The 19,654-nt window shown below is 45.6% G+C and overlaps 1 protein-coding gene across 7 annotated transcripts; it reads left to right on the top strand.

The window, feature by feature from the left end:
- Nucleotides 1-29: 29 nt before the first annotated feature.
- Nucleotides 30-18,828, top strand: UBFD1 (ubiquitin family domain containing 1). 7 transcript variants are annotated; one of them, XM_036992348.2, is made up of 8 exons: nucleotides 32-226; nucleotides 408-737; nucleotides 1,641-1,849; nucleotides 4,363-4,428; nucleotides 4,590-4,695; nucleotides 5,934-6,004; nucleotides 8,499-8,581; nucleotides 17,977-18,828. In XM_036992348.2, the coding sequence occupies exons 1-7, from the start codon at nucleotides 202-204 to the stop codon at nucleotides 8,577-8,579; spliced, it is 888 nt and encodes a 295-aa protein (XP_036848243.2). In that variant the 5' UTR covers nucleotides 32-201; the 3' UTR covers nucleotides 8,580-8,581; nucleotides 17,977-18,828. The 7 variants fall into 7 exon arrangements, 6 of the variants coding, with proteins under 6 accessions (XP_017508705.3, XP_036848243.2, XP_036848242.2 ...); XM_036992347.2 differs by lacking the exon at nucleotides 17,977-18,828 and adding an exon at nucleotides 11,036-11,419 and having other exon boundaries at nucleotides 34-226; XR_012122260.1 differs by having other exon boundaries at nucleotides 36-226; nucleotides 5,934-5,984.
- The last annotated feature ends 826 nt before the right edge of the window (nucleotides 18,829-19,654 follow it).

The following is a 19,654-nucleotide window of genomic DNA, read 5'->3' as shown; positions in this document are numbered from 1 at the left end:
TACCCGCCCCCCTCGGCTCGCGAAAGCTAAAGCGTGGCAGGGGCCGGGCCGGGGAAGCGGAGGAGGCGGGTCTCCATAGAAACCTCCACCTGTTTCCGGCCAGGCTGTGCAAGATTAGGGGCTGCTGCGGGGGCCAATCTCAGCCAGCTACCCTTTTCCCGGCGGCCTCTGCGGGAGCGGTGGGTGTTGTACACAATCATCATGGCGGCGGCCGGAGCCCCGGATGGTGAGTGTGGCTGGGGAGGCGGGCACCCGGGTTGGCCCAGTTGCCGCGGGTGCTGCGCGGGTATGCGGTTTGGTTTGGTGGGGGAGTAGCCTGGCTTGGTAGCGGTGGTCTAGCGACTCTCAGACAGAGTTCGAACCCAGGCCCAGCCCGCGGCGAGCGCCCACCCCTAACCCCCTTGCAGGCATGGAGGAACCTGGAATGGACACGGAGGCCGAGACGGTGGCGACCGAGGCGCCCGCGCGGCCCCTCAACTGCGTGGAGGCTGAAGCGGCGGCGGGGGCGGCGGTCGAGGACTCTTGTGCCGCGCGAGGCAGCCTGCAGCCGGCCCCTGGCCAGCCCCCTGGGGACCCCGCGGCCCAGGCCTCGGTCAGCAACGGCGAGGATGCGGGTGGTGGCGCGGGCAGGGAGCTGGTGGACCTCAAGATCATCTGGAACAAGACTAAGCACGATGTGAAGTTCCCCTTGGACAGCACAGGCTCCGAACTAAAACAGAAGATTCACTCGATTACAGGTAATCGCCGTGGCGCTAATAGCAACAGCCAGCCTTCCCTTCCTAATGCTTGCACTGTTAGATAGTGCGCTGGCCACCTTCCTTGCACAGCCCCCACATTGCTCACAACAGCCTCTCTACAGTGTGTGCTGGTATGCCCATTATTCGGACTGGGAAAATGAGACCCAAGATCGTAGAGCTAGTAAGTGACTGAGCTGGGATTCAGGTCCAAGTCTTTTAGGCCCAAGCTTCTAAGTAAGTGCTGCCTGAACATCTGTAATAAAAACCACCTGAAGCACTTACTGAAATTACAGCTTGTATGCACTTTCCCCTGGAGATTTTGATTGAGTGGGTCTGGAATGTGGCCAAGAATTTATTTTTAGCAGATATTTTAGGTAGTTCTCATAAGGGAAGTTTGGGAAACACTGCTGTTGACTATCATGCTGGCACTTTACAGATCTCATATTACTTAATTTTATCTCATTTACAGTGCTTTGCCAACTGAAATGATTTCTTTTTTAAACTTCCTTCATGGAGCCTTTAAACTCCGTAACAACAGGAACTTTGTTCTTACTAGTTTTTGTGTCCCTGAGGCCTGCGGACTGTCACTTAATATTGGAGTGATTGGAAGGTTGAGGAATGACTTGGAATGAGTGATGGCTAATGTATATTGTACAGTTACTGAAAATCAGGCACTGGGCTTAATGCTCTATGTTTGCCCTCTCTCTTAATTCTTAAAACAGGTCCATACAGAAGGAAGTACTGAATTGCAATTATTAAATTCTGGCAACAGGCTCAGAGAAGTTGTGAATTCCCTGAGCACCCAAAGGTGGTGGAGCAGTATTCACTTCTGGGTCTGTTACTTAAGGGCTCTGGTTCAAGAATGTTTTTTGATCCTTTAACTGTCTGCTACCTTTTCCCAAGGTCTCCCTCCTGCCATGCAGAAAGTCATGTATAAGGGACTCGTCCCTGAGGATAAGACACTGAGAGAAATAAAAGTGACCAGTGGAGCGAAGATCATGGTGGTTGGCTCCACGATAAATGATGTTTTAGCAGTAAATACGCCCAAAGATGCTGCGCAACAGGATGCAAAGGCCGAAGAGAACAAGAAGGAGCCTCTCTGCAGGCAGAAAGTGAGTCTGTCATGTGACTGCGAGTCCTGGGATGTTTGAAGCTTTGTCCTCTGGAGCCTTGGCTCGTTATATTCGCCCTAGAATAAGCTCCTTTTTGGACAGGGCCCATGATGGAAATTTATGGCAGCAGTTGGGTGCGGCTGGCTGTTGAGTGGAGGTGACAACTACCTGAGATTTGCAACTTTGTCTCATCTGGCGGGTCAGTGTGTCTCAAGTCTACTTACTTTAGGATAAGGCCTTTGTAAAGACAGGCTTTAGACCAGGTATTGAAAGGAATCAGATGTGGGTTTTCCCTAATTTAGTGCCGGAGAAAAATGCTACCACTAGAATTGCTCCCACTCCACATGCCCACCCATTTTGTACAAGTGCTTACGTTTGTTTTTGGTTTGTGCTGTCCCCCAAGTCAACAAACCCAGTTCTGGAGAGGCATGGAAATCAGTAGCTTTTAGAGGTTCCCCTCTATAACGGACCATTTCAGAAAGCCAAATGAGGCTGACTAAGGAAGGTTACTACACTTGTCCTCCTGATCCATGAAATGGGGGCCTGATTTTTCACATTCTCTGTTGCTCATTTTGGATGAAAGAGATCCAGCCTGGTGCTCCTTATAGCCATTAAAATTCTTTCTGTAAGTAGGAAAAGTGAGAGCATCTCAAGTGGTTGGAAGAACCATCTCTTGGACTCTTACCACCCAGTGAACCCCGGTCCTTGTTATGTGGCCTCTTGGCTGCTCTTAGGAGTGTCCCAGGAAAATAGGTCTTCTCAGCTTAACCAGTATCTGCAGTAGAAAAGACCAGCTTGAACCAGCATCGCTTTTAGTGACCATAGGCACTGAGGCATATGGCCAACAGTGTGAGAAAGACAAAATTTTGTGTTACAGGTCCATAATGTGTGCCTCCAAAACCCAGAGTCTGAAAAACCAAAACTTTTTAGAAACTTGGCAGTACCACTTGGCCAGAATTAGTGTGAATATTCATGCTGTGCTGTAGAAGCGTTAATGTGTTTGGTGACAAGGTGCTGCCCCAGATCCCATGGAGGATATTATGTAATGTATTTTAGAACTATAAAGTCCCTAAAATTTGTGGACTTTATAAAGGGTTTCAAGTAAGGTTAACATCTAAAAGGTGTTTATTTGGACACTTTCACCCCCAGATATCTTGTTACCAAATGAGTTAATTTCCATTTTTCTGTCTTACTCTGCCACGTATCTGAAATCATCAAATATGAGCATGTCAGACGTGAATGAGCCTTCCCACTGGTCACACCCTGGAGCATAACATGCCTTTTAAATATAGGTCTTGAGTTACTAATGGTAGCTTAAGAGGCTTAAAAGTATACTCCACAATGCAGGGAAATTTTTTCAAAAAGGTGTTTGAGAGGTATGAGTCAAATTAAGGTAGTCTGTGCTGCTGTGTTTCATTGATGCCAGTTACAAGGCGTAACATGGCCTAATGAGAGGGACTGATTCTCCTGGCTTTTTATTAGGAATCTGAGGCTGACATACAGGGGGACCCTTTGCTAGCAGCCTGGTAGTATTGGGAAACCAGAGGTTTTCTGCCATATCAGTGAGGGTTTGAGCTGGCTCATGGCTTCAATTTGATGCTGGTGCTTAATTTCGATGAATGTTTTATCCTCATTCACTACCCCTAGTTCTACTTTACTAAACAGTGACTGTATCTATAAAGCCACAGTGGAGAGGAAACAAGACTTGGGCATGTGGGTCAGTCAAGAGCTGTTGTAGAGGGCCATGAGCCTAGTGAGAACCTGTAATGAGCTGCCTCAAACTCCTGGAGAGGCAGTGGGGTTAGAGACTTCTTAATGTCAGGCTGTGGAGTAACCAGCCTTTCTCTTTAGAAATGTGGCTCTTCAAGCCTTCTCTTTAGCAGGGGTTGAGGGTGGGGCAGTGGGGAGACTCCTGCAATAGGTCAAGTCTTCACTTTTTGAAGAAATGCTCCCTTCTAGGCAGTTAGGATGATTACCAGCATTCTAATGGGTTTCCTTGGAAGTTAAAATTGACAGAAATGGCTGTCATTTTTGTATGTGCCAAGGAAACAACACTCTTTGTGGTTTTCTGTTTAGCTTAATGTTCATTCCTTTCAGTGGTGATTTTGTGTGGTGGGTGGGGGGAATACAGTGTATTTGAATCAGTAATCTGGAAATCGTGGTTACTCTAGAACTTTGATGTCTAATGTCTAATATGTCAGCAACATAAAACTGATTAAAGCTCAATAAAGTTAAGAATTCGATTCCTCAGTTAAACTAGCCACATTTCCAAGTGCTTAATAGCCCCAGGCGGCTCATGGCTACTGTTTTGGACAGATACAGAACAGTTCTATCCTTGCAGACATTTCTGCTGAGCACAATGCTCTATAGTATTAAGGACCTGTAATGTGTAGAAATTGAAAGCTTCTGAGCCAAAACATCAAGGCCACCTTCCTCTTTCTTAGAAAGGTAGTAACATAACTAGAATGCAGTCAACTGTTTCATATAATTATCTCTTCTGACTTACGTTATAGCAACACAGAAAAGTGTTGGATAAAGGGAAACCCGAAGACGTGATGCCATCTGTTAAGGGTGCCCAGGTAAGCCAGCTCGTTGGTGAGCATTCTGAGGGTGAACCAGGCCCACCTTCTGACTCGTTGGGGTGCCTGTGGCCATATCCTCACATCCCGTCAGTTGTCCTTTTTCTGTGTGTTTCTGATCCCTCCCTCTCTTACTATGCTCTTCACTCTTGTGCCTCCAGGAGCGCCTGCCAGCGGTACCCTTATCCGGCATGTACAATAAGTCGGGAGGAAAAGTGAGACTCACCTTTAAGCTAGAGCAAGACCAGCTGTGGATCGGCACTAAAGGTATGTCACTGCTTTTAGCCTCTTCCTGCTCCCTGCCTCAGGCGCTCAGCAGCACTTGGGCTTGGGTGCCATGCTGCTCCTCATTCTCAAATCTCTCTCTTCACTGTGCTTTGCATGCTCCTGCCTTTTTTACACTCACCTTCTGTTTGGGCTCTGTTCCCTCTTTAATTTCAGTCTGATGTCAGGACCACTTCACAAAGTGGTCTTTGGTTGCATGTAAAACCTGACGTCCCAGCTGTGTGACCTGAGGGCCAGGTCTGGTCCTCAGACAAGGATTTTATGGTTTTACACACAATCCATAAAAATCAGGAGATTTCACTTGGTATGGTGTTTTTTTTTTTTGGCTTCTCTTGAAAAAAAATAAAAAGATGTGTGCCTTCTGGACCTGCATTTTTCACATGGTAGTGACCAATAGGGGTAGTTTCGGATGGGCTGTGCTGCAGTCGTCAGTGTCCCATTTGTTTTCCATGTAGCCAGCTTTGTTCTTCTGTCACCTGCCTGGCTCCGGTAGGTCAGGATTTGCCCCTCACTAGGTGCAGTTTTCCTTGTACTAGGAGCCTGCCCTGTTGTGTGCTGTGGGTCAGGCTCTTTCTTGGCTGGGAAGTGTCTGCCTTTCTTCCCTCTTCTTCCCCCCAGTGGTTCAGTCTTGTCAGTCACCCTCCAGAATTATGTGTTTCTTTCTCTGCCACTGCTGTGCCAGTTAAGATTGCTAGCATCTTTAGACTTGGTGTGTTAAAGCAAGCTAACCTGTTCCACTGCCCCATCTGTGTTTACCTCCATCCCACCTGTCTTCCACACTGTTTTTTCCCTACTGTTTCCTGTGCTCAAAAATATTCAGCTCTTTAAGGCCAAGTTCAAATGCCTAAATATAGTGACCAGTGTTCCCAACAGTGGGGCCCCAGTTTAAAGTTTTGATCCAGCTCCTTACCCTGCTATATCCTACATATATCCCCTGTTATACCCTACGTAAATCAGCTGTTTCACTCTCTGAACCTCCCACCATGCTTTGCACAGCTCCCTGTCTTTGCTTATGCTGTACCCTTACCTGGAATGCTTTCTCCCCATTCCTTGTTATTAATATTTAATTTCCAAGGTCCTACTTAAATGTCGTCTCCATTGAAGCCTTCCCTGATACCTCCCGACCTTCCAGATGAATTGCTGTTGCTTCTGTTCCTAGAGCACTCCATTTATATCCCCAGAGCACTCATTACTCTCTGACTTGTCTGTCCCCCTGTTAGATTCCTGGAGGGAACCGAACATGCCTAATTCACCTGTTTCTGGCCAGCACTGTAGGTATTCAGTGTTCGAGGTAAATGCTAAAGAAAAGTATAGGGGGTTCCATCTCTGAGGTTAATTGGTTTCAGGGACAGGCCATTTAGTATAACTCTGCTTAAAATGGGACCAAAATTTTGTGGAAAATAATCGGGGCAGGGTGATGGGGAGGGCGATTTTTATCATTCAGAATGCAAAAATAAGTTTTTATTTGTCATCCTCTCCTGGTTCTTAAAATGGACAAAGACTGAAATACCAAAAATGCTTGAGTTTTCTAACAATTTTTTGATAACTTGCTAGATTCTTCATTCCATATCTGATTCTAACTGCATGTTCAAAGCAAGTTATACAAAATAAATTAAGTGCTTCCCCAGTTTTTCAAGGGGCCTTTGAACTCTTTAGTAGGTCAGAGCCTGTCACATCATCGTCAGTTTTCTTTACTTTTGAGCCACCCTGCCTCTGTCAGGTCCTCACTTAACTAAGGTCTTTGCAGGAGATTCTGCTTAGCCCTCCACTATTGCATTACCTTTGCTGAAATCCTGCCTGGTCCTAGACTTTTACTTTCACTTCTGGGCAGCCTAGTTGAAGGCAGTTGCTGAAGCTGATGCAGAAAGTCACGGGTGGTGGGAGGATGGGTGCAGGCAGTGAGTCTGGAGTAAGTCTGTAACTTAAGTGCTCGATGGAGCCTCGTGACTATTTTTGTGATATGAAGTTGTGTGGAAGTATGTTATAACTGCAGGGACCAGTGAGGACTTCTGTGCCTGGGTTGGGGCTTATAGGAACAGCAGCTCTCCTGCTGTGGCATGAAGGAGATCTCTAGAAGAATCTTGATGAATTTGGTCATCCAGAGCTATTGAAAGCATACTTACTCACCAGTTCGATGGAAGGGCATGGCCATGAACCACTCGTGTGTGTCTTCAAGGGTTTGCCAGGACTGAGTTTTCATTCCTACCCAGGCCATTGTGTGATGGACCTTAGTGAGGCCCAATGGCCCTGTCCCCTGAGTGTCATCTGCACTGTCCAGGGAGGACGGCTGCTCTGGGAGTTGGCTTCCTCTCAGGTGGCACGATGCTGTTGTGGAATGGCCCATCCCTGTGGCTAGTTGACCTTTCTCAGCAGGGTGCTTTACTGAGGGATGCTCAGAGCTGCTGTTTGCAGCTTAAACACTTTCTCTGCAGCTTGTGTAGGTGGCAGCACTGACAGCCTCAGGCCCCACAGAGCTAGAAGAACAAGCTCCAAGCAGGAAACGGGAGCGGGTCTGGCTGCCAGGAGGAACATGGCCTTGCTTGGTTGGGGGAATCCAGTCTGATGCATCTGACTACTGTCACTCAGGAATGTGAGCTCAGCATTTTTAAATCTTCTGAGTTTGCAGGAGAAGCCAGAAATCCATTTTTGTGTGAAATCTCTGGATATCTCATGATGGCTGGTATTTTAAAAAGTTCTTTAGAATCTTTAAGCAGTTCCGCACTGCTCAGCAGGTTCTGCCTGTGGGTCACTATTGTAGAGCCAAGGAAAGTCAAAACCTGAATGAATATCTTCAGGTCCACTTTCTCCACCCCCACGTATCAGAGACCAAGGCCCACTAATGGAAATAAAAGTTACAGCTAGATTAGTTCCCAGATCTCTTAAATTCCTGGTCTGTGTTGTGAATTTACTTATTTTCAGATTCTACTTTTTCCATATTTTTCTTTCTGCAAAGACTATAAATGGTTTTCTTTTTTTCCAACTTGGTTTAACTGCTTGCTAACTTCGCCCCATCCCCGAGGGATCTGTCACTTCTGGGTGGTGGTTTCTTGCTGCACAGGCGCCCCACACCTCTCCTGCCATCCCGTGTCCTGCTGTACTTGTCATCTCACTCCAGGCATCCCTTGCTGCTTCCTTTTTCTTACCTGCCATCCTTAAAGTTGCTGCAAAATGTCTTCTGACCCCATGTGTTAAGTGGTAACTTGCATGTTAATGCTGAGAGGTTATTAACGTTTTAAGAGAGCTGCTTCAAGCATGTGTATATGGAGAGGTGGGGCCCAGGGGAGGGAATGGGGGTGGTAGGGCAAGTGAGCAGGATCAGGGGATAGAAACTGATCTGAAACCCCCAGGCATCCCCTGTTTCCGTGCAAGCCACAGGGGCACGCTGTTGCCTCTGTTCTCAGTCCTCTTGACATTCCCATCCCATTGGCCAATGCTGGGCTTGGGCAATAAGGGTGCTTTGAAGTTTCTTGAGGATTTGTTAATTGTCAGACCTTTAGAAGTTTCTTGAGGATTTATTAATTGTCAGACCAGGAAAGATAAAACATCTTCTCTCAGATACCTTTACCATTGCCAAGTCCTGTTCCCCACTCAGTCCTAATAAGTTGCCAACACCTAAGTTTGGCTCTGGGTACATTGATCAGGAGAGCCTGTCCATTGTCCCTAGCCGGCATGGGTGACTTGAGATTATAGTAGATCCCAAAGCCACCAGCCCTGACAAGGGACCGCTGAGTCACAAGTAGAGCAGGAGGGCCTTTGAATAATCACTGTCATCCCTCTCAATTTAGAGCGGACTGAGAAATTGCCCATGGGCTCCATTAAAAATGTGGTCAGTGAACCTATTGAAGGACACGAAGACTACCACATGATGGTGAGTACCCTGGTGCGGTTCGGCCCCTAGCTGCTCCTGCTCCTGCTCCTGCTCCTGCTCACCTGGCCGAGAGCTGAGCTTTTTTGACTGAAGAGAAAACTGTTCAGAAGATGCACGGTTTTAAGATCCTCACATTTTTATCTGTTTAGAACTTAATCTCTGACCTAAATCCTAGTTCTTTTTGCAGCCTCCCTCCCCAGCAGTTTAAAGGGATGTTTTGTATCTTTGCCTCCCTCTTATTTGTAATATTTTTGTTTTTAGACCAGGAAAATAAACACAAAGAGGAGGAAGAATGGTTTGTAGGTTTTCATTTTAACTTTTGCATATAAAACAAAATCTCCCACTACCCTTGGCGTTTGCAAGAACACCAGCTAGTCCCCTCTGTCATGGTGTTGCTCCTACTAGGCTGCAGCCATCAAATGGCCAAGGACACCATGGGGAGGGTGGACATCCTGTGTTGAGGTCTACTCTGCAGAGAGCAGGCTGTACTTTGCCGAGACAGGATGTTTGGAGGCTCTCCCCAGGTCTGTGCAGAACAAAGCCAAGAATCAGTAATGAGATTAATTGAGCAGCATAGGCAAACCCCTTCTGTTTTCCCAGCACTGTTGGGAGGGGCCACTTCAGGAATGAAGTTTGGCTGCCTGAACTGTGAAGGTGCTGTGACAGGGTCTTGACTTGAGCAGTCAGGGTGGAGTGGGCTGCCTGCCATTCTCCATTCCAGGAGGCAGCATTTTCAGCAGCCAGCTAACAGTGATGCAGCTGTGTCAGCCCTGTCTCAGGGAGAAGGAACAGCAAGTGTTAAAAAGTCCAGGGCAGAAGGAGATGTTAGAAGATCCCGAGAGAAATGAGGATCTGGCAGTATAACAGTTCTCTCTGGGCAGGTGGCAGATCCCCTGGCTGTAGGAGAAGTCAGTTGTGTCCCCTCTCCCCCCCTGTCCGTGCGTCTCTGCTCTGAGGTGCTGATGCAAGGCCTTGATTGGGATTGCCATCCCTGGGGTTCAGAGCTCCTAGGATGCCCCGTGGCAGTGACAGTGTCGTCACTGGGGCTTCCCGTTGGGCCCTCTGGCAGCCCGTACAGCTTTGGCTGTCTGTAGTCTCTCAAGATTGCTGGTGGATTTGTTTCACCAATTATTTTATTTTCTGTTTTAAAAGTTGGTTTAAATATTTCCAGCTGGACCTCTTTGCTCCCTTTTGAAATATTATCTTAGCAGTGTGGCCCTGTAGGGTTTTTGACCCTAGCTTTCAAGCAGCCTGGTGAGAGAGATTTCAGATGAGTGGCCCGTTTTGGACATCATTTAAGGAACAGGTTTGGATCTAGTCTAAATGCTCATTTCTCTCTGGATGCATTTCTGATGGAGGGCAGTTCTAATAGCCCCTCTCTTATCCGGACACCTAGCACCTTTACCTTTGTCTTACTGGAAGTATTTATGTCCCTCTTTGCAGGTGCCATCTCACTGGTTATATTACCGTATTTCCGTTCACATTAGAAGAGGGTGGCTGTGCTTTTTCACTGGTAGATTAATGTTAAGCAGTACAGAACAGAATACAATAACAAGCCCATCTATCTATCCATCACCAAGAAATGACTATTGTAAATATCCTGTAACTTGCTTTAAGTCTTTTTTTTTTTAAATAAAAGAAAACTTACCAACAGTGAATATGTCCCCATTGTCTTCCCCTGCCTCATTACCAATGTAATGATTTACCATGTGGATCCTTCCTGTCCACCTGTGCTTTTATTTTCATATATATCCATGAACACGATACACTATTGTTTGTGTTTTTTCCATTTCCATAAATGGTATCATGGTATGTATTATTCTGCAGCTTGCTTTTTTTGGTTTGCCATTATAATCCATCTGTATTAACTATAGATCCAGTTCATACCTCTGAAAAGTAATCCATTGTTCATCAGAGTAAGCCATGTCACTTTTAATTTTGTGTTCCCTTACTGATGGATGTATAGGTTTGCAAGATTTTATCATTTCTGACAGAGCTGCTTTGAGCATTCATACCTGTTTTCTGGTACATGTGTGATGGTTTTTCTAGGGCAATGGTTCTCAAACTGGTCTCTGGGTCAGCAGCATTACCATACCTGGGAACTTGTCAGACAGGAAGGCTGTCAGTCCCTCTCCCTCCAAGCCTCCCAATCAGAAACTCTAAGGGGTGGGCCCACCTATCTGTTCTAACAAGCCCTCCAGATGGTTCTGATGCACCCTCGGGTTTGGGAACCACTGCCTTGGGGTTGACTGTGCATAACTCTCCCCTTCTTCCTTCTCCTCTTCCCCCCCCTTTTTTTTTTTTTTGACAGAATGTACCCCATGTACACAGTTTCCTTCACCCTTCCCTTCTGATTAATTGACTTCACTTCTCAGCCCTCCTTGGGTGTGTTTTGCTGCCTGCTCAGTCTCCCGACCTCTGAAGTACCACTTGGTTTTCCTTTTTCCCTTCCAGGCATTTCAGTTGGGCCCCACAGAAGCCTCTTACTACTGGGTGTATTGGGTTCCAACTCAATATGTGGATGCAATCAAAGACACTGTGCTGGGGAAATGGCAGTATTTTTGAAAGCACTTTCACCTCTGGCCCAGGAAACTGACCCAAAGTGAAGGACATTTGCTGGGAGAGGCCTGCAGCAGCCCTGGATTTCAGAGTTCTGGAACTTTGTTGAAAAAAAAAATCTATATCCAATCTAAGGCGATGTGGTGACTGAAGCCAGAGGTGATGTACTTTCACCATTAGCTTAATTTTAACTTAAAATCACTAGTTCCCTTTCTTGCAGTCAGCTTCATACCATTTTTGAAATCCATACGGTGGAAATCAATAAATCTGAATTCCGAACATGTTGTGTGGAATACTCTTAAGTGTGTTTGAGAGTAGCTCTGCCAATTTTGTTTAGAAAGGAATGATCAAAAGCTTTCTGGTTTCTTCGTTTTTCCTTTTTAAGTGATTTCAACAAATATTTTCATAAATTTTTGGTTGCGAACATTTGGACTGCGTTGTGATGGATTGGGGTAAATTTTTTTTTTCATATAAAATTGTATGCAAAATGGGGGGTTAGTAAGCCATATTTTTCTGTCCATTGGTTTAGATTTAATTCTTTCCCTGTTTTATTTTCTCACTTCCTAGATTGGAGTTTTTGTTTTAAAAACCCAAAGACGTCAGTTCCGCTTTTTGTACCTCATCAATGCGTCCATTCCTGGCCTCCCTCCCACGGTGCTGCTGCTCATGAACGCGCAGTGGGAGAGGGAGAGCTGGTGGCCTAGGGCAGGGAGTTCTCAGACTTGCTGTGGTGTTTGCTAGGCAGCAGAGTATTTCACAGTGGCTCCTGTCTAAACGTCTTGCCCTTTGGCTCCAGATTTCTGCGGCATTCCACTGCCAGGGGGCTTGTGGCCTGCAGTTGTCACTGATCTGGCTTTGAGGCCCAGCCTGGCATGGGTGTGCCTGAGCTGAGCTGCTGAAAAGCCACAGCTCCCAGGCAGACAAAGGCCTCTTGGAGGAAGAGCCAGGAGAAGACGGTTTGTACAGCCATTTAGCCACAGACCCAAGTCCTTCTTTCTTTAGAAGTTTCAAGAAATTCTTAAGAAGTCTAATGATTATTTCAGTTACGCTTCTCCATTTGGTCCTTCTGCTCATGTATTATGTTCAAGTGTCCTTCATCCCAAGTTTAGAGATGCTGCCTTTCTTTAGAAGACATTTGACCTAATGGGTTGGCTGATGTAGTTAAACATCAAAAATGGGTGTTGTGATTAGCTCACCCTCTTCTGGTTTTCACCCTCCTGCTCATTGTACCCATGAACTTCTTTTGTCCCTTATGGCTTTGATTGACTCTGAACTGAGGAACCATCTCTTGGTGAATGGTCCTCTCATGCTGTTTGCTGTTTCTCTGCTGCTGTGTGTGCAATCCTGCTTTCACTGGCTGCAGGCTCTCAAAGTAAGGTTTGGCGAGAGATTTTTCCAAACTTCACATTTTGGATTCTAGGCTGTTACCCCTCATCCTGTGAATTGTATTAGCATGTGTTCGCCTAAGGTGACTATTCTTTGTGAGCCAGTTAATGATGATATTCTATGCCCTTCCCTTCTAAGCTATAGTTCAGGAATCCAGCCCATATAGCCAGACTCATGCTTTTCATGGTGTAGTCAATGCCAAGTTAAGCATCTAGGCAGGAAAATCTACTCTTGCTTGCTTTGGGGGCATATGTGAAGTGAAGCACCCAAGAAACTGTGTGTATTCATCATCCCTTGACGAAGGAGCAGTAGCCACAGCTTTTCTGTCCTTGTTGGCCTGCGGTTCCCGGAGAGACCACCTCTGTGTTCCTTGCTGCCCCCCTCTGCAGCTGGCAGGTCTCCAGGGGAAACGATCAGGTAGGAAGCAGAGCGCAATCTCAATTTGAACACTGCCCTTTGTGTTGGCCAATGTCCCTGTCCTGGAGACTTGTCCTGACTGTGGCACACCCACTTTTGTTCTTGAAGTAGGTGTCTCTGTCCCCGGACTGGCCTCGCAGTGCTGCACAGGGAGGCCCTTCCCACCAGGTCTCCTTGTCTGCCCTGTTTGCGTGGCTGTCTGCTCCACCTGAACCCCTTTCCTCCCAGTGAGAGCGTGTGCTCCATTGTCTCCCTGCTCCCCAAGGGCCACACTGCTTCTTTCTCAGGCTGGTGTCATTTCAAGACAGGACCAAAGCCTGTGTGAGCCTTTTTATTTTAAGTAAAATGGTGCTTTTTTCCTTACTTCAAGATACTATATATTAATAATATAAATGACATCTTTTCGTACAAGCTGTTTAAGTATTGCTTTACAGAGCTCGCTAAATCTGCTAGCACAATCGAGAGCTCTGGCTCCTGGCCCTGTCTGCATGGAGACCTTGCTGGGAGCCTTCGGGAGAACAAAGGTGGACAGCGCCAGAAGCCACTGGCAGAAGTGTTTGCTTACATCCTTGTCTGGGTCATGGCAGTATTCACTATTTTGTTGAGCAGTCTTTTCCTAATTCTCTTACGGTCTAGAATGTACTGATGATATCTGTGTTGTTAGCAAACTGAAACACTCTTCCCCTTTAGGAAAGCATTTAGTGTTAATTTTTTCCTCAGAATAATTTCTGTACAGGTCCTTCCCTGTTGGAGGAGCCTGGTTCTTTCCCTGGGGTCATGACCTTCCCTCACTGTGGCAAGGAAGAGCGGGTTCCCAGAGGGGCTCCAGCTTGCAGGGGATAGGCAGGGGGCTCGCCTTCTTCTGTACCAGAAGCCTGTCTGAACCTCCTGCTGGGCTGCTTTCTCTTCTAGAACTTGCACTGGTGGGCTGCCTGCCTGTCTTTGCTTGCAGACAGCATGCCTTTCTTTCCCTCCCTGAGGCGACTTGGCAGATTGATGACCAGGTCATCCCTGCTGAGCCCCGGTCCCTCTCAGCCCTGTTTCAGTCAGTCTGGTCAAAGAACTTGACTCACAAGTTGCTCAAACTCTTCGGTATTAAGTTAATTGAAGATGGACCTTCTGCAAGTAGTGTTAGCTCTTTTTAAATGCAGTTGAACTGAGCTAAGGATGCACTTTCCTATGATCCTGTGGACACAGGAGGGGCCGGAGAGGCCTGAGTAGGCTCCTCAGTTGCTGCTTTACCTTACCAGGGCCAAAGAGACTGACTCTGCCACATTGCCACATCTCTGAAAAGTTGCCATATTTCAGCCAGAATGGACTTGCTTTCCCCTTGTACTTGAACCACGTGCCTGGAGGAGCTGTCCTGGGCTCTTGCACTTGGCCCACCTGTCTTCACCAGGGGCAGATGAGGGGACCGGGTAGACCGGGCATGCCGAAGGCCATGCAAGGCAGGCTTGCTTTCCACCCCATCTTCTGAGGGAGAGCGCTTTCTCTCCTTGCCTCTGTTCATGCCTGTTGTCTTGGAAAAGGATGGTCCCTTTGTCTTAAGGCTTGTCATAAAGTCATCTCCAGTTAAGATTGGGCATGCTGGCCTTTCTGAAGCTGCAGGTAGTCAGGAGCCCTCCAATGTACAGAATATCTGGTACATACACCTGCCAGACTGGGTGGTTCTACTGCTTTCTAAATGTCTAAGAACCTCTTTCTTTGCTCTCTTAGAGAGTTCCGCAGAATTATTTGACAATATACGTAAGTACCATGTTTCCTTGTGGTGTACACTCTGTTCTGCGTTTTGTTTTTCAGTCAAATGCCTGTTTGGGAGGAGATGAACGTATTTAGTCTATTAGATTTGCGCTGCTGGATTTTTTTTTTTTAAGTGTAATCTTGACTAGCTGTCTTATTGTTTATCCTGTAAGATTAGTCTATCAATTAAAGTTTGATAATTAATTGTGTCTCTCTTTCATTCCAATTTTTATGCGCCTGACCCATACTGGGTATTAACCATATTTGGAACTAGGCCCAGAGCTGGTCTTTTTGCCAGCTGTGGTCTGACATTTTTGTCTTTTAAGTATACCCAGCTTTGTGCCTTCTGCAAACAGCTGGTGAAGCAGTCGCACCGTATTCACTCCATATTAGTCAAAGCAGCCAACTTGGCTGTCAGCATGCTTCCGTTAGGGCAGCCTCCTTGCCTGCTCTGGCCCTGGTGTTGGAGGGGAAGCTCCCTCATTCTTACGCCTCCTGACTAGTGCCTTGGGGACTTCACCCAGCCATTTAGCCTTTGAAAACAAGTTTAGTAAAACACTGAGACAAAGTTAACAGCTCTCACCACAAGTTGCAAAAACCCAGTATGGAGGAAGAAGATCCTTTATCACAAATGGGAAAAAAAAACCCAGAATCCTTGGTGTGAAGAGTGATTATAGTTAGAAAACTGGTTTTGACCCAGCACACCCATTGAGCCCTCTCTCCTCTTCCCTCGACTTTGTAAATGTTCCTGAAGGTTCTGGTCTCCCTGCCCCCTCCTAGCTCTTCTTTCTGTTTTCTCTATGTCTCATAATCCTGAACCACGATGTTAGATTCTTAAGGCTCTGGCTGTTAACATGGAAGTGCGAGGTGGGGTGGGGCTAAGCCTTATGCTGTACATTGGCTGTTGCCCACCTAGAGAATCTTCTGTCTGCACAGGGAGGACTTAGGGATTTTTATTCCAGTTCTGAATAGTTGTGTCAGTCACCTTAAAACTAATAGGATTGCCTCTCCTCAGGTGAAGAATGAGTAACTCTAGGCTGAGTATCTCACTATACCTTCTGGGGAGATGTCTGGCATTTTCTCAACTCACAGTAACTCACCAGGTGTCCCACAAACCACACAGATGTTAGGGCAAGAAGCAATGAGTTCTTCCTGCTTTTGCCCAGGAGGTGGTCTGCATAGCCCATCTGTATGTAGGAAGTTCAGGTGCTTCCTACCTGGGAGCCCTCAGCCTACACCTCATGGGTGCACCCAGCCAGATTAACCCCCTCTGTCTTCTAGTTTATCAAGTCTGTTTCATTCTGAAGCCTTGTTAGCCAGTCTTACTCTCCTGGTAACTTTCCTACTGTTCACCCATTTTATAACTCCTGATTTTCAAGCTTCTTGCTTCTGTTTTAACCTCTCCCCCTAATTTTAATCCCTTGCTGTTACTTCCTTTTTTGTTTTGGAAATTTTCAAGCCTATAGGAGGTTGAAATATAATCTAGTGACCACTAAAACTTGATCCAGGTTCACCAGCTGTTAAAATATTAAGCACATTTGCTTTCTCTGCTCTAGACACACATGCACTTTATTTTGCTGAAACATTTGACGCGCAGACATCATGACATATCATCTGTGGATAACTGAGCACCCGTCTCTTAATGATGATGTACCTTGGCACAATGCCGTTGTCCCACCTAAGAAAATTAATACCCAGTAATGTCTAATACAGATCAAAATATCTTCTGGAGCGATTTCTTTCCAATCCATAATCTAGGAAATCCTATTCCAAGTCTTTAAAAAATATGTTTCTTAAATAGCCTTTTAACTTTTCTGTTATTACATTGGCTTTTCTCTCTCACCTTAAAAAAGAAGTAATTTTCCCCCAGGTGTTTTTTTTATCTTAACTTTGACTCCTGATCTCTTCCCTTCTCATGATGAGTCTTGTCCTCTATGTTGTGGGTTCACCTCTGTCTGCCGATCATTCTGGCCCTCACGTGCAAGTCTAAGACTGACAGACACCAGGGTTTTGTGATTCAGGACTCTGGGTGCTTGGTGACAAACCCAGGTCACATGACTTACGCAAAGGGATTTGGCTTGTGTAACTGGGAAACCTGGAGTCTCAGACCTAGGCCAGTGCAGGTGCTCGAGTTGGGTCTTCAGGTGTCCGCCCCCCTCTCCCCCAACTCTGCTTTGCTAGATCAGGCTTTTATTGGCCTTACCTCTGCCCTCCACAAACAAACATACCTTAACATTTAAGACATGTGCTAGTTTACTTGCACTCATTGTGAGGTGGGGGCTTTCACCCAAATAGTCCAAACTATGGAAAACGGAGCAGCTTTGGCAGGCCACCTAGCAGGGTTTCAGTCTTTTGCTCTGTGCCAGGTAAATGCTACTTGGAAAAGACCTAGTGTAGGGTTTCAGCGGTGGGGGAAGAACAGGTACTCTCTCGGTGCTCAATCCATGAGGGACTCGCTCCAAACACCACCATCAAGTCCTGTGACATCAGTTCCCTCAGAGTCTAACCATGCATCAGGCAGTGGGGCAGATTGTGTTGTCAACACTACCACGTTCCTCATGACCTCTGCTTTACCCACTAGAGGAACCTTAGGCTCAGAGAAGCTGTGACTTTGCCAAGGTCATATGCCTGTCAACAACTGAGGCTATGATTCGGAACCCAGATTGGCCTGATGCTGAGGTCTGTTTTCTTAGAAAACTTACTGTTGCGAACTTAGGAAAGGAAAGAACTCGGCTTTCTTTTTTTTTTTTTTTTGCTTTTGTATTTTTCTTTTCTTTCCCTGATTTAGCTATATTTCTTAAGGGCAACTTGTGTTTGTGAGTTGCTTTTTTAGATTTTGAGCCTTGACATTTGTCAGTTAACTGGCTACCATTTAAAACATTAAAGTAGTAACACATACTTGATTTTTAAAAATGTCAAATGACAGGTCAGTCTCTCAGTTGTCCTAGTTTCGTAAGTCTGATTCATCCCTGAAGGAAGTAGAATTAGAAGTAGAACTTAAAGTTAGGTTTAGACTTATAAGGGTCCATCCCTGAAGCAGACCAGTCATTCCCACGTAACTCCCTTATGGGATGGGGCATAGGATTCCTCAATGGGAACTTAGCAGGAAGGAACTAACACAGGGAAGCACCTTCCAGACACGCAGACTCCAGCCCCAGGGCTCCAATCCAGCTTTTTTCTTGAGGTCTTGCTCACTATCTGTCACCTTCATGGGTATCCCATAAACAAATCCAGCATGTCCCAAACTGAAATGCTATCCCCCTTCGATCTGACCCTCTGTTTTCCTGTTGCAGGCAGCACCAGTAACCTAAGCCATCAACAGTGACTCCCTTCTTCATCTGACCAAGTGCTGCCATTTTTTTTTCCCAGAATGTCTTTCCAATCCATCTCTTTTTGTCCTAACTACCAGATCTGCATTTTTCTCATGGGCTCTTCCAGTAATCACCATGCTCATCTCCTTTGGTTCACCCTTTGCATAGCCACCCCTGACTGAGCTTAAGAATGCCTCTCCCCAACAGAAAGTCCTGTCAGTACCCACTGCAGGTTCCTTAACCAGACTATGAAGGGCCCTCCTTTGTGACCTGATCCCAGCCACATCATTAACCACGGGCAGCCCCGCCTAGGAACTCAGGCTCTAGCAACATCTCAGACTGAATGATGTCCCATCTCCTGCTCTGTACACGAGGTGCTTCCTGCCTGGAATCCAGATCTCCTGCCTTTTCTGCCTGGCTAACCCCGGCAGGGCCTGAGAAACCGCTCCAGCATCGCTGCCCTTGAACACCTTTGCCAGGCATCAGCTCTGCAGCTTCTGAACGGCTCCATTTCCACATGCTGCTGAAGACTTGTTTTTCATTTATTATGCAATACATGGTCTTTGTAATTTAGAATACACTTGATTAGCAAAAGACAATGTATTCCTGCCATATCAAAGTAATCATTAACATCGTGGCATGTGTTTTATAGAAATGGAATCTGCTGTTTATAATGTATTTTTTTTAATGTTATTTGATTTTTACCACAACTGAAATTTTTAAAAAATGTATTAATTTACCCACTGCCAAGTGCAAATCTAGTGCAGTTGCTGAAATGGTTCTTGGTATTTTTTTCCTCCTTTTTTTTTTTTTTCTATTAAACGGTTGATTGCACCAGTTGATTTTTTTCCCTGAAATAAACTGAACAAATAAAAATAGCTGATGATCACACATCATTACTTAATGAAGATGCCTAATACAGTTTAATGTTAATATTAACAGCTCATACTCCTCCCATGTGGAAATGTAATTATAATGAAAAATTTTTTTGGAAAAATGAGGTAAAAATTACATAACATGAAATTATTTCAAAGAGGCATTCAGAGGCATACATTACCCAGTTCCAAGAGATTTCCATCACTCTAAAATATCTAGTTCCAAGAGATTTCCATCACTCTAAAATAAACCTCATATCTATTAAGCCATTGCTCCTCATTCCCTCTCCCCCTTAAACTTAGACCTTCCTCCAACAACCAGCAGGCTGTTTTCTGTCTCTGTGTATTTATCTATTCTTGGCATTTCATATGAATGGAATCATACAACATATGACCATTTGTTTCTGGCTTCTTTCACTTAGTGTAACATTTTGGAGGTTTATCCACACTGTAGCATGTATCAGTACATCATTCCTTTTGATGGCCAAATAATATTCCATTGTATGGATCTCTGCATTTTGTTTATCCATTCATCAAATGATGGACATTCATGTTGTTTCCACTGTTTAGTTATTATGAATAATGCCACTAGGAACATTTGTGTACAAGTTCTTGTGTGTACATATTTAAACTTACCTTGGGTATATACCTAGGAGTAAAATTGCTGGGCCATATGGTAACTCTATGTTTCACATTTTGAGGAACTGCCAAACCATTTTCCAAAGTGGCTGGACCATTTTACATTCGAGAGTTCCAACTTCTTCACATCCTTGTCAACACTTACT

This window comes from Manis javanica, chromosome 10 (genome assembly GCF_040802235.1).
Source record: "Manis javanica isolate MJ-LG chromosome 10, MJ_LKY, whole genome shotgun sequence".
Classification (NCBI taxonomy): domain Eukaryota; kingdom Metazoa; phylum Chordata; class Mammalia; order Pholidota; family Manidae; genus Manis; species Manis javanica.
This window is presented reverse-complemented; position numbering and strand designations above follow the sequence as displayed.

What these genes read in the sequence shown, in the direction of transcription:
- UBFD1 (XM_017653218.3), top strand. Translation starts at nt 202, where the DNA reads ATGGCGGCGGCCGGAGCCCCGGATG. An exon ending in CATCTGTTAAGGGTGCCCAG is followed by an intron (nt 4,429 to 4,589) that starts GTAAGCCAGCTC and finishes TTGTGCCTCCAG; the next exon opens with GAGCGCCTGCCAGCGGTACC. An exon ending in ACGAAGACTACCACATGATG is followed by an intron (nt 8,582 to 11,035) that starts GTGAGTACCCTG and finishes TTTCCCTTCCAG; the next exon opens with GCATTTCAGTTGGGCCCCAC.